The sequence below is a fragment of the Homalodisca vitripennis genome, chromosome 1 (assembly GCF_021130785.1).
Source record: "Homalodisca vitripennis isolate AUS2020 chromosome 1, UT_GWSS_2.1, whole genome shotgun sequence".
Taxonomy (NCBI): domain Eukaryota; kingdom Metazoa; phylum Arthropoda; class Insecta; order Hemiptera; family Cicadellidae; genus Homalodisca; species Homalodisca vitripennis.
In genome coordinates, this window is record NC_060207.1 from 192,844,805 (window position 1) to 192,857,741 (window position 12,937).

The 12,937-nt window shown below is 32.0% G+C and overlaps 1 protein-coding gene across 1 annotated transcript; it reads left to right on the forward strand.

Annotated features, from left to right (window-relative positions):
• Positions 1 to 641: 641 nt before the first annotated feature.
• Positions 642 to 4,007, forward strand: LOC124355987. The gene is made up of 2 exons (XM_046807137.1): positions 642 to 792; positions 3,128 to 4,007. The coding sequence occupies exons 1-2, from the start codon at positions 739 to 741 to the stop codon at positions 3,773 to 3,775; spliced, it is 702 nt and encodes a 233-aa protein (XP_046663093.1). The 5' UTR covers positions 642 to 738; the 3' UTR covers positions 3,776 to 4,007.
• The last annotated feature ends 8,930 nt before the right edge of the window (positions 4,008 to 12,937 follow it).

The following is a 12,937-nucleotide window of genomic DNA, read 5'->3' on the forward strand; positions in this document are numbered from 1 at the left end:
TGATGGTGCATGTCCAACCACGGAATCATTCCAAAATATAACCGAATTGCATCTTTTTCTGCATGAGGGATGTAACATTTTTCTTCTGTATGATTTTCTAACAGTCTTGCAGTTCTGTAAGATATGTCGTGCAGGACAGCGATTTAAAAATTAGTAAATGTTGACTTAGCCATACCTCTACATCTTAGAAACAACATTTTATTGTTTTGACTAGATGTGCCTTAACTAGATGACGAGACATATATAAATATGAGACAAGATGCAGAGATAATTACCGTTCGGGAATGTACAGAACGGTGGTTTATGAATATTTACCTTCACAGACAGGTGTTCATTTTATAAACAGATTGCCAAACCCAATAAAAAATTCCTCAACGTCCAAAGTGTTAAAATTTCGTATAAGACTCTGCCTGGCGTCAAATGCTTGTTACGAGTGTTGACGAGTTTCTGGCATTCAACTGGGAGAACACGCGATGAGGAAACTGATGCTTAATACTATTATATTTCGTGTCGAATAAATCTTTCCAACAACGACAAGTGAAACCGTCCCATTAGGCAACATGTGCTGTCACACGTCTGCTTTGAACGTACATAATTATATTTATGTGACATCTAAGTGCACACAATTCCATCTCAAATTACCCGAGCATTATTACACCTATGATATGAGTCTCAAATTATCACAATTGTGTGGAACGACCACTTTCAAGTCATTTGATCTTACATTCAACCCTCAGTATGTCTCTAGTATTAATTATCGTTTCCATAACGTTGGCTTCTGTTTTTTGTCAGGTATGCTTTTGTCTATACTGATGTACTATTTCAGAACTTTCTAAAATAAAAGCGGTTTTGATATTAGGTTATTATATTATATATTTGTAATGACCTTATCTATTATATATATATATATGTGTGTGTGTGTGTGTGTGTTTGTGTGTGTGTGTGTGTGTGTGTGTGTGTGTGTGTGTGTGTGTGTGTGTGTGTGTGTGTGTGTGTGTGTGTGTGTGTGTGTTTGTATGTAAGAGAAGTAAGAAGAGTTTTTTTAATTACAGATTTATTGGAAATATGACGAAATACCTTTAGGTTGAAATATATAAAGATTTAGTTGCCTAAAATATTTAAATAATTGAATTATTTTTAAGATTGTTGTTGCAATTAGAGTCCGACAGATAAGTACACCAACCAAAATTTTATAAATTATAAGAGTTAAATTTGTTTTAAATAGCCATCAATCAGGGCAGGACTAGTTTCTAGTGTACTCAATATTTGTAATAGATATTTTCTTCTTATCATTACGAAAATTAGTAATGTCAGAGAAAACACATTTTGTAACATCTAGTTACATAAATAAAAAACGTTATATTTCCTTACTTTCGTGCTTTGTTGCAATAAATTTCATGATATGGTGATCATTTATGAGATTCTAAAGTAAATCCTGCGAAATATCATAACAATTCATGATTTTTCATAGTAGGGAAGCTACTAACGGCTACATCCCTTAACTTTATATCTCCATCATTTTGGCATTTAATATTTTAATATCAACTTCTCGCATTGCATTTCTTTATTACTCTACTAAATGACCCTTTAATTTACCTAGGATATTCAGTGACTCCCAAGGAGTTCCTTCTGATCGTCAAAAAGGCCAGTGGTCTATGAGGACGAGCAGAATAAGAGGATCGGCTTCTCCTTTATATTAAAAAAGTATTTTGGTATTTCCTTATGCGCTGGTATCACCGCCACTTAATATACCGGCTCAGTTACATTTATATTGTTGATCTATATATAAAGAATTGTGGAACCACCTTTTCTTGTTCCAGTACTTGAGGAAAGAAACAAAATAAAGTATACCTTCTGGCACAGTCGGAAGAAAGGTAGATTTCACACGATGCAATGTAATATGCGTTATTGGTTTGTGTCAATAATCCTCAAAGGTGGTATGTTAATGTACTCTTAACAATTCAAATAGAAATTATATAATCTTGAAATCATACTAGATACAATTTGTAACAACCATATAATTTCTTTTACAAATGTAAACTTGAATTAGTTACAAGTTTTCTCAAACTATGTTTTAAACTTATTTACTTATCACTGTTCAATAACTTTTAAACTTTAATCCGACTACTATCTTGAAATATGACAAGTTATCAAAAGATACGTAAGGATACTGTTGCTCAGAATCACTTGGCATTGTTATGAAAAGTATCAATTATGATTTATCTTGTGAAACACTCGAGATAAAAGTGTTTCCCAAAATCGAATGACCGCAAAAAAATGCGTCATTCAACAAATATAAACCTGGAAAAATGCGTAATATAAAAATCTATTTGTAATAAAAGTAAATTAAAAGTAAAATACCTGTAAATTACCTGTGAATTTAAAATTTTTTGTTTTTTGTTATAATGCATGATAACAGATATGTACCCATTCTTTTTTAAAACTGTGAATGACCCCAATATTGAAATAAGTTTGCGTTGTACTGTATATATATACATTAGGATCATTTGTATATCTATAAAAATTTTGTTGCTGTGTTATTTTTGTTTTATACTTTCTTTTTATTATACCTTTTATTATACCTTTTTGAAAACGGCAAAGCCGAAATATTAAAGGAAATTTAAACTAAGAAGTCTAATTTGTTATAATAGAGCAATTCTGCATTATACAAACCGAAGTGAATATATATATATATATATATATATATATATATATATGTATATATTTATATATATATATATATTACGTTGTATAAATGGCAATAGCCTTATTTAATTAAACACATTCACCCGGCAAGTGAGAGATCCGGGTTCGACTCCCGGCGGAGCAAGTACTTTTTGTCATTCAATGTTTATTGAAATTATATATATATATATATGTGTGTGTGTGTGTGTGTGTGTGTGTGTGTGTGTGTGTTGTGTGTGTGTGTGTGTGTGTGTGTGTGTGTGTATTTGTTTTAGAGTCTATGTGTTGTAATCGGAGGAAATCCAGAATCTATTGGAAATTCCATTATAAGAACGATTACATTATGCAGATATCTATGCAGAGTATGTAAAACAGAGAGGTTGCTTCTAAAAATTCTATTGCTTTCAGTTTGAACATTTTTATTTATTTTTATTGTCCTCAGATTGAGTTTCAGTCGCCAAACTCAGGCCAAACATACGGATCTCCAGGATGGTTGTACTCCACCCCAGAAGGTGAGGATACTGCGTCAAAGTTGACATCTTTGGTGACAGACACGAAAAACACGTGGGAGAATTATGTTACTGCTATGAAGACCTCCAATAACGCGTCCAAGGCTCTGGTGTTGTACGAGGAAGCAGGCGACTCAGTAGAGGGTACTGCCTGTGCTCCCAGCGATGACGATCAGTACCGCTCGTCTGTCATAGAGAAAATCTCCAACACCGTCGAGAGCTGCGCAGCCTTCAGCAACTTCACGTGTGGAGGTCACTTTTGCACCTTGATAGAGCTGATAACAGAAGCTCTGGTTGTGGTACAGAAAGCAGATTATGAACTTGAATTACTCAGAGAGCTCTGCTTTTCGTTGAGAGTTACCCAACCACCAAGCTGTGTAGAGGACGAAAATAAACTACTAGAGACTATCAACAATACCGTTTCCGTCAGTCAGTTGTCGAAATACTACTACGAAATAAGCGAATCTTTATTCCCTTCCATGGCAAACCTCGTCAGCTGTGTAGATCATGGTGTATTGCAAATCCAAGCCGAGTTAGAGTTCAGAACACAGAGTCTGATTGACTGCAGGAATAGCTTATAAAGATAAATATTTATTCGCAGTACGAACCCAGTTTACAAGCTAAGACTATTAGTTGAAATAGTTTATAAATTTATTTATGGAATAACCTCTGTATACAATGTTTATCTGCTTGATATCTTAATTGGCATTAACCTGAATACTTCATTCCAATAAACAATATCTACTGCATTTAGATGTTATTTGGATGTGTTTGTGATACTATATTAATAAGTAATAAATGCATTCAACATTGGAATGTGTTTTTCCATCTCCATGTAGTTTGATTACTCATTTTAACACTAGATTTGTTAGATTATACCACAGTAGTCAATATATTGGTTTCGCAATCAATACTAATTTTCACACATAAATGTCTGTACAATATTTGGACAACCTTAGAAGTAGAATATTGAAATTTAATATGAGTATACGTCATGGTACCTTTTTATAGTATTTGAAATATGCTGTGGGCTTTTGTTTTACATTTTGGAATGACAATCCATTACTTTGATAAAAATAGAGATTTGAGTTTTATTTTAACTGCAAGAACAGATTGAAATATGTATAAAATAGTCTCTACGGAATCAAAAAATATTCAATAAGGAAAATGTGAACATTTATACATGTTAACATACATGACTGCTACCATAAATTTACTTGTACTTTCGTTGTCCAGTTAATATCAGTTTTAAATTTAATAATCTACAGTGATCTCAGATATCTAGCTAATCTTACGATAAGAATATTACCAGGCCTCAGAGAGATCATAAACGTGAATACAATTTTTTGAATACGGATCATTACAAAGAAACATACAGTTTTAAATTTATTACTAACAGAAAAGAAAACGGTGATAGTAGAAATATTAAATTTCGTTGCTCAAACTGAAATTATTCTGGTTACTTACTGGTTTTAAATATTGTATAAACTTCGAGGAACTAAGTCATACTATATGCTGCAGCAAGAATAACAAGCATAAAAATATACTTTGTAAAATAATTGCTGAGAAAAAGATATAATTCCGTCATATGCCTTCCCTGTCAACAGGCGAGCTTATGTAACGTCAAAACAACCGAATGTACGACATAGTATTCCCTTAAATCATAATATATATTTGCATATGAGTTTCTTAACTGCTCTTATATTCAAATCAATTATAAAAGTTGGTTGTCCGATAATTATTTTAGTTCACAGACTTCCTGTAATTAAATTGTGTGTTACATAGATGGGAACGCATGTAAAAGACAATAACTCACAGAAAATATTATTAAGTACACCTCGAATTGTATGTTAAGGTGTCCAGTGGCAACCTTTATATATTCAGTATAGAATATTCAATCAAGATCGAGCGCTTATTTGTGATAATAAATACTTACCTCGTGAATCCCCACAGCTATTTCACTATACATGAATTGCTTATCCAATATTTACTTGACCGTACTTATGTTATATTTACTCTTGGAAGTGATCAAATCGCAGATATATAACGTGGCAATTCTGATTTTCTTGGCACTGAATTATGGCATTGTCCTTAAATAACCTTTAACCTTCAATTGTTACAAAATTAAAAAAAACATTCTTTGTTTAAACTTTGGTATTGACGTAAAAAATGTGGAAAGTTAGAAAGGATAATAGGATTTTGAACATTTTGCATAAATTAATGTTACAAAATGGAGAAAATTAAACCAGGCTTTATCACTGCACAGGAATCTCACACCTAAAACGAAAGATGGATTTTATTACAGTCTATAATCTGAAGGAAAAGTAAAATATTCTTCAGAATTGATATATGTATTACACTACTTTCCAAGCACTGTATACTTAAAAGTTGCAAAATTGACGTTTAAAAGTGTATTTTTACAGAAACTTACAATGTTTTTGTATGAATAACTTATGTGCTCAACAGGGATTACAAAAAAGGTTGCAATAAGAAGTGATAACACACATAGAGATACGCCATTGTATTTTTATATAATAGTATAGATGTTTGCAAATCAGCTTATTGCAACAAACAACCAGTAGGCCTACTTAGTAGATGTTTACTTTCTCGTTTCTCAGGCATTTTATACGAATTTAATGCAAAGTTAACACTCTTAAGTTTGAAAGTGCGAAACACTGTAAATTTATTTTTAGTCTTAGTCATTTTTTTATATCTCCATTGGTTTTATAACAGCCAGTAATCATTGTTGAACAAATAAATAATACATTTAGGATACACATTTCATCAGTTTTATGCAAATGTAGACTGTTATGTGAAATTATTTACATTCGCACATTCTGTGTAGATTACTAGTTATGAGTACTCAACATCAAGTGTGGCGTAAGAGCCTCGTTAAGATTTAATGCAAAATATTTCTATTACATAGCTAATTTAGTTTTAACATGTTCCTATGTAACATGTACAATTACATATTTGTACTCATTTTATTTGTTGAGTATATAATGAGTCTATTCAGCGATTTTTTGTTGTAATAATGTTTGAATAATGTAAAATATTCACTGACGCTCTGCCAAATGTTATGGATTGACAACCATAAAACTCGATGTTACCTATATAGAAAGGAATATTGATATAACATTTTAAGTATGTTCAAGGTCAGTTCTCTCTCGATATATCGTGCGGACGGACAGACACACAGACAGTCAGACCTAAGCTAAATTATTCCAGCCCCTCGAGTGATAATGACAGAAATGACAAAACCTTATTCAAAATAAATATAAAATGTTCAAACATCAAGAGCCCAGACTAAGATTCTATTGTACCTTTCATGTTGGTTTTTTATAACATATGTGTTAAGCGTGAGCGAGAGGCTGCTTAGATTTGTATAATCTGTTATTGTATGCTTATCTGAGCACAAAATAACCTATTAAGGATATCAGAGGTAAAACTTTCGCGTACAGATTAAACTGTTCCTCTATTTTTTTTTTCAGAGATCAAAATCTAAATTTGGTGGAGTCAAGGTGGAGTTGATTTGGTTATTAAAACGTCTTCAATTTTCATTCAAATTTATGTGCACAGTCATGTTTGCGACCTGAAAAATAAAACACTGTTAAAAAAGCCTCACAATAATTTGTTTGTAATCGTAATTCATCTCTGATTTTTTTTCTTTTATGATCTTTCTTATGGTTTGGTTTCAAAATTTAAGAAAAATAGGGTCACTCGCCGAATTTAAAAATGATTTTAAAGTTAATTTAATTTAATTTTTATTTTATGAATAAAAAATTCATAATGTAAAGCATTTTTTCGTATAATGGAACCCGTGCTCATGGTTCTGCTAGAAATTATCCTGTGCCAAATTTTATTTTAGATTATGTATATATCATAATAAATTTTACTTACATCTTGATCGTAAAAACTGCTACTTTGGATGACAAGTTTTATTAAAATTATTGAGTTTTTGTCATAGTATTTTGTATTAAAACATGGTTTTAAAAACTCAAAATAAAATTGTAATTCAGTAATAAAACTTGCCATTTCGACTCAAAGGTAAAAGGACTCCTTTAATCAGCAAGAACCCCTTATAGTGATTGGCCTAAGCGTCAGTGAAGTATAACCACGTATATAAGTTATTCTCTAATAACCTTCATGTAGGAAACAAGGATTCAGATATTTTGTATATATTAAAATAACGGAGAAAGAATTTATTTGGGGTTGGAGTACCACAAGTTCTCCTTCATGGCTCTGTCTCTAAATTTGTATCAACACTAATAACTATTGTGGAAGAATCTGAAATGTATTTACATTTTAAGAGTACTAACATGTTTGTCATTTCTGTCAATAATTTAGACCTGGATTTGAATAAATTATCTAAGTAAACGTTTTTGCTTCATTTATTTACTCAAAATTCATTTTGGTTACTTCAAGATTAGGAGTAATAATTATAAAAATCTCCAAGTGTCTGTGGCTATAAACTTATCATACATCTTACTTTTTGACTTAAATGCTTTTAACTGTATGCAATAGAATAAACATTGAAGCATTTTAACCAAGTTGAACAAGTATACTAACTTAATTTTTTTCTTTTTGCTTTACTCATACCATTACACTTATAAACATTTAAGTTTTCGTTGTACTCCTAAAACTTTATCGTAATGCAATTAAACCAAATAATCGTGTTGTTTGATGTTAATTTCAACTCACTTGGTTGTACAATTTAAATTGCCTTGTACTTTTTATTGCAACTGATGACACGAATACAGATGCTTAACTAATTTAATGTTAAACAGACATTCAGTACTACGCGTTTATCAATGTCAATGTACTTTGCTAATGAAACAGTCACAAGTTCAAGTTTGACTTTACAAATAAAAGATAAGTCGCCGTACAAATAAGACCAACAAATACAGATAATTTGTAATTTGTCTTATACCGGATCAATGGACGATTATTGCAAAGTGTATTTAAAGTAATATCAGATAACAGTGTAGCGTTAAGATATGGTAAATGTAGCCTCAATAATGATTATAAAGACTTTTGTCGATTAATCGCATTATTTAAATCTCGAGAATCGATTGTCTGCAGACCTTTCAATTTGTCCCAAGTGTTCCGATTTAAGCTTTTAAAGGACCAGTTTTTATACTTTAGGCAATTTATAAACCATCGAAAGTTACGGGCTGGATAGATTATCCAATATATAAAAATTGGTGAGTAACGTAACACAATTTTGTTTAATTCGGCGATAAATACAACAAATATTTGCAGTGATAGGTTTAGGCACCACTTAAACCATTGTTTAGGTGTAATACTTTTCGAAAGAAGAGTCAATTTTCTTTTCATCGGCAAGCAACCAGATTTTTGTTAAATCGTTTAATTTCCCTTGAGATAGAAATAGATCATCCGCCGAAATAATTTTGGTGAGTGTTGAAATGGAAGGGTATCGAGAGAGTAAAAAAGCGATAATATTGTTCACAGATCTTATCTTTATAGCTTGTTATGCTTTTCTCAACAATACCAGTTAATGTTAAGAATGGCACATATTGCATACCATACAAAGATAAAGTCAATCAAGGAAGAGTTCGGTCCAGGTGTCTAAATGCTGGTATTATACATTATCTATGTCAGTTAGTAGGGATCACATGATTGTATTATAATACACAAGATAGTTATAACAGTCAAGCATTTATTAAACCATAATTTTTTAATTCGACTCACCGTAAGAAAATAAAGGTTTTGGAATAAAATCTGCAAAATTGTAATATTGTATATTACTGTACAAAATTGATTTTACAAAAAGCTGGACATAAATGCATAAACAAATGCTATCCTAACCGAATCACACAATAGGTTATGTACATTAGTAAGAAAAGTAATAAGTACACTAAGAATAACACATCATGTTAGCTCTGTATTGCAAGAACATAGGATAAGTAAGATAGTAAGTAAAGCAAAAGTGTACCAAGAGCAATATTTTAAAGGTTAGGTCCATACCGCATCGCCATATGTCAAGTAAGATAGTAAATAAAGTATCAAGATAACAAGAAAACTATTTGATACATTATATCCGTATCACAAGAACATTGGTCTACATAGTAAGACGAGTAAATGTACACCGATCAAACTACTTCAAATGTTACAGAATCATATAGTTCGATCATAGGTTAAGTAAGATAGTAAATAAAGTATCAAGATAACAAGAAAACTATTTGATACATTATATCCGTATCACAAGAACATTGGTCTACATAGTAAGACGAGTAAATGTACACCGATCAAACTACTACAAATGTTACAGAATCATATAGTTCGATCATATGTCAAGTAAGATAGTAAAATAAAGTATCAAGATAACAATAAAACTATTTGATACGTTATATCCGTATCACAAGAACATTGGTCTACATAGTAAGACGAGTAAATGTACACCGATCAAACTACTTCAAATGTTACAGAGTCGTATAGTTCGATCATAGGTTAAGTAAGATAGTAAAGAAAGTATCAAGATAACAATAAAACTATTTGATACGTTATATCCGTTATCACAAGACATTGGTCTACATAGTAAGACGAGTAAATGTTACACCGATCAAAACTACTTCAAATGTTACAGAAATCGTATAGTTCGATCATAGGTTTTAGTAGGATAGTAAATAAAAGTAAGACAAATACAGTATTTTAATGGTTACGTACGCATTGTGCGGACATAGATTAAGTAGGAGAGTAGAAAATTAACAGTACACCAAGAAATGCATATTACAGATTATAATAATAATAATAATAATAATAATAATATTCTTTATTGCGTGAAACAATTAAAATATTGCATGGCATGCGTCAACATAACTATATAAAGTAAATAAGTACATCAGATAAATGATGTTGGTCAAGGTAAATACATACAAGAATTATATTACATTGCATGTATCAGAACCGGGGATTTCGTGGTTATTGTTAATTTCAAAAATTTTCATCCCAGCGGCCCATCATGAACTCATCAGTTGAGTAAAATGCCTTTGACATAAGAAAATGTTTTAGTCGAGTTTTGAATTGTTTTGTTTCATTGAGTTGTTTGATGCCCTCAGGGAGCCTATTGATTAGTCTGACTCCAACTTCAGATGGTAAGTGTTCGAAAGCTGCCGTTCTGTGCTGTTCGACTCGAAAGTTATTCCTGCCTCTAGTCCCATATTGGTGGACATCCCTGCCCCGTACCAACTCGCATTTAAGTCGGCAGTACAAGGCCACCTCGAGGAATATAGAGACAGGGAAGGATCAGCAATCCAAGCTCCCTAAAGGCATATTTGCACGACTCTCTGGGGGTTTAATTTTGAAAGAATTCTTACGGCTTTCTTTTGAGATCTGAAAACTCTTTCAAATCTGTACTTGGGAACAGCTTCCCCACAATCTCAAGCCATATGTCCAAATGTGGATGTAATCAGACCGAAAAATAGGCCATTTTTAATACATCCACCGAACAAAATTTTGCAAGATTGCGCAGGGACATAAATTCCCCCGAAGCAATCTTAGAGCAAACGTTTTTCAATGTGATCGTCCCATGTCAGCCCCCGATCAAGGTACATTCCAAGGAACTTAATGGAGTCTGTTTCTTCCAGAAGGAAATCGTCCACCATCACCGCGGGTCGGAGCTCTTGTCCTTGTTGCCGAAGGCAAAAAATGTATGACGTTTTGATTTGGAACTGTTTGTTTTCAGATTGATTCTGGAGAAATATTCGATGCATGAATTCAATTCAATGAATGACTCCATTTCAAGTTCGTTTATTGATTTTGATCTGATGCAGAGAGTCGGTATCATACGAATGTAGGTTTAGTAGGATAGTAAATAAAAGTAAAAACAAATACAGTATTTTAATAGTTACGTTCGCATTGTGCAGAAATAGATTAAGTAGGAGAGTAGAGAAGTAACAGTACACCAAGAAATGCATATTACAGATTATGTCCGTATCATACGAATGTAGGTTTAGTAGGATAGTAAATAAAAGTAAAACAAATACAGTATTTTAATAGTTACGTTCGCATTGTGCGGACATAGATTAAGTAGGAGAGTAGAGAAGTAACAGTACACCAAGAAATGCATATTACAGATTATGTCCGTATCATACGAATGTAGGTTTAGTAGGATAGTAAATAAAAGTAAAACAAATACAGTATTTTAATAGTTACGTTCGCATTGTGCGGACATAGATTAAGCAGGAGAGTAGAGAAGTAACAGTACACCAAGAAATACATATTACAGATTATGTCCGTATCATACGAATGTAGGTTAAGTAAGATGGTAAGTAAAAGTAAGACAAATACAGTACTTTAATAGTTACGTTCGCATTGTGCGGACATAGATTAAGTAGGAGAGTAGAGAAGTAACAGTACACCAAGAAATGCATATTACAGATTATGTCCGTATCATACGAATGTAGGTTAAGTAAGATGGTAAGTAAAAGTAAGACAAATACAGTACTTTAATAGTTACGTTCGCATTGTGCGGACATAGATTAAGTAGGAGAGTAGAGAAGTAACAGTACACCAAGAAATGCATATTACAGATTATGTCCGTATCATACGAATGTAGGTTAAGTAAGATGGTAAGTAAAAGTAGACAAATACAGTACTTTAATAGTTACGTTCGCATTGTGCGGACATAGATTAAGTAGGAGAAGTAGAGAAGTAACAGTACACCAAGAAATGCATATTACAGATTATGTCCGTATCATACGAATGTATGTTAAGTAAGATAGTAAGTAAAAGTAAGACAAATACAGTATTTTAATAGTTACGTTCGCATTGTGCGGACATAGATTAAGTAGGAGAGTAGAGAAGTAACAGTACACCAAGAAATGCATATTACAGATTATGTCCGTATCATACGAATGTAGGTTAAGTAAGATGGTAAAGTAAAAAGTAAGACAAATACAGTATTTTAATAGTTACGTTCGCATTGTGCGGACATAGATTAAGTAGGAGAGTAGAGAAGTAACAACAGTACACCAAGAAAAGCATATTACAGATTATGTCCGTATCATACGAATGTAGGTTTAAGTAAGATAGTAAATAAAAGAAAGACAAATACAGTACTTTAATAGTTACGTTCGCATTGTGCGGACATAGATTAAGTAGGAGAGAGTAGAGAAGTAACAGTACACCAAGAAATGCATATTTACAGATTATGTCCGTATCATACGAATGTAGGTTAAGTAAGATAGTAAATAAAAGTAAGACAAATACAGTACTTTAATAGTTACGTTCGCATTGTGCGGACATAGATTAAGTAGAAGAGTAGAGAAGTAACAGTACACCAAGAAATGCATATTACAGATTATGTGTCCGTATCATACGAAATGTAGGTTAAGTAAGATAGTAAATAAAAGTAAGACAAATACAGTACTTTAATAGTTACGTTCGCATTGTGCGGACATAGATTAAGTAGGAGAGTAGAGAAGTAACAGTACACCAAGAAATGCATATTACAGATTATGTCCGTATCATACGAATGTAGGTTAAGTAAGATAGTAAATAAAAGTAAGACAAATACAGTATTTTTTAATGGTTACGTACGCATTGTGCGGACATAGATTAAGTAGGAGAGTAGAAAATTAACAGTACACCAAGAAATGCATATTACAGATTATAATAATAATAATAATATTCTTTATTGCGTGAAACAATTAAAATATTGCATGGCATGCGTCAACATAACTATATAAAGTAAATAAGTACATCAGATAAATGATGTTGGT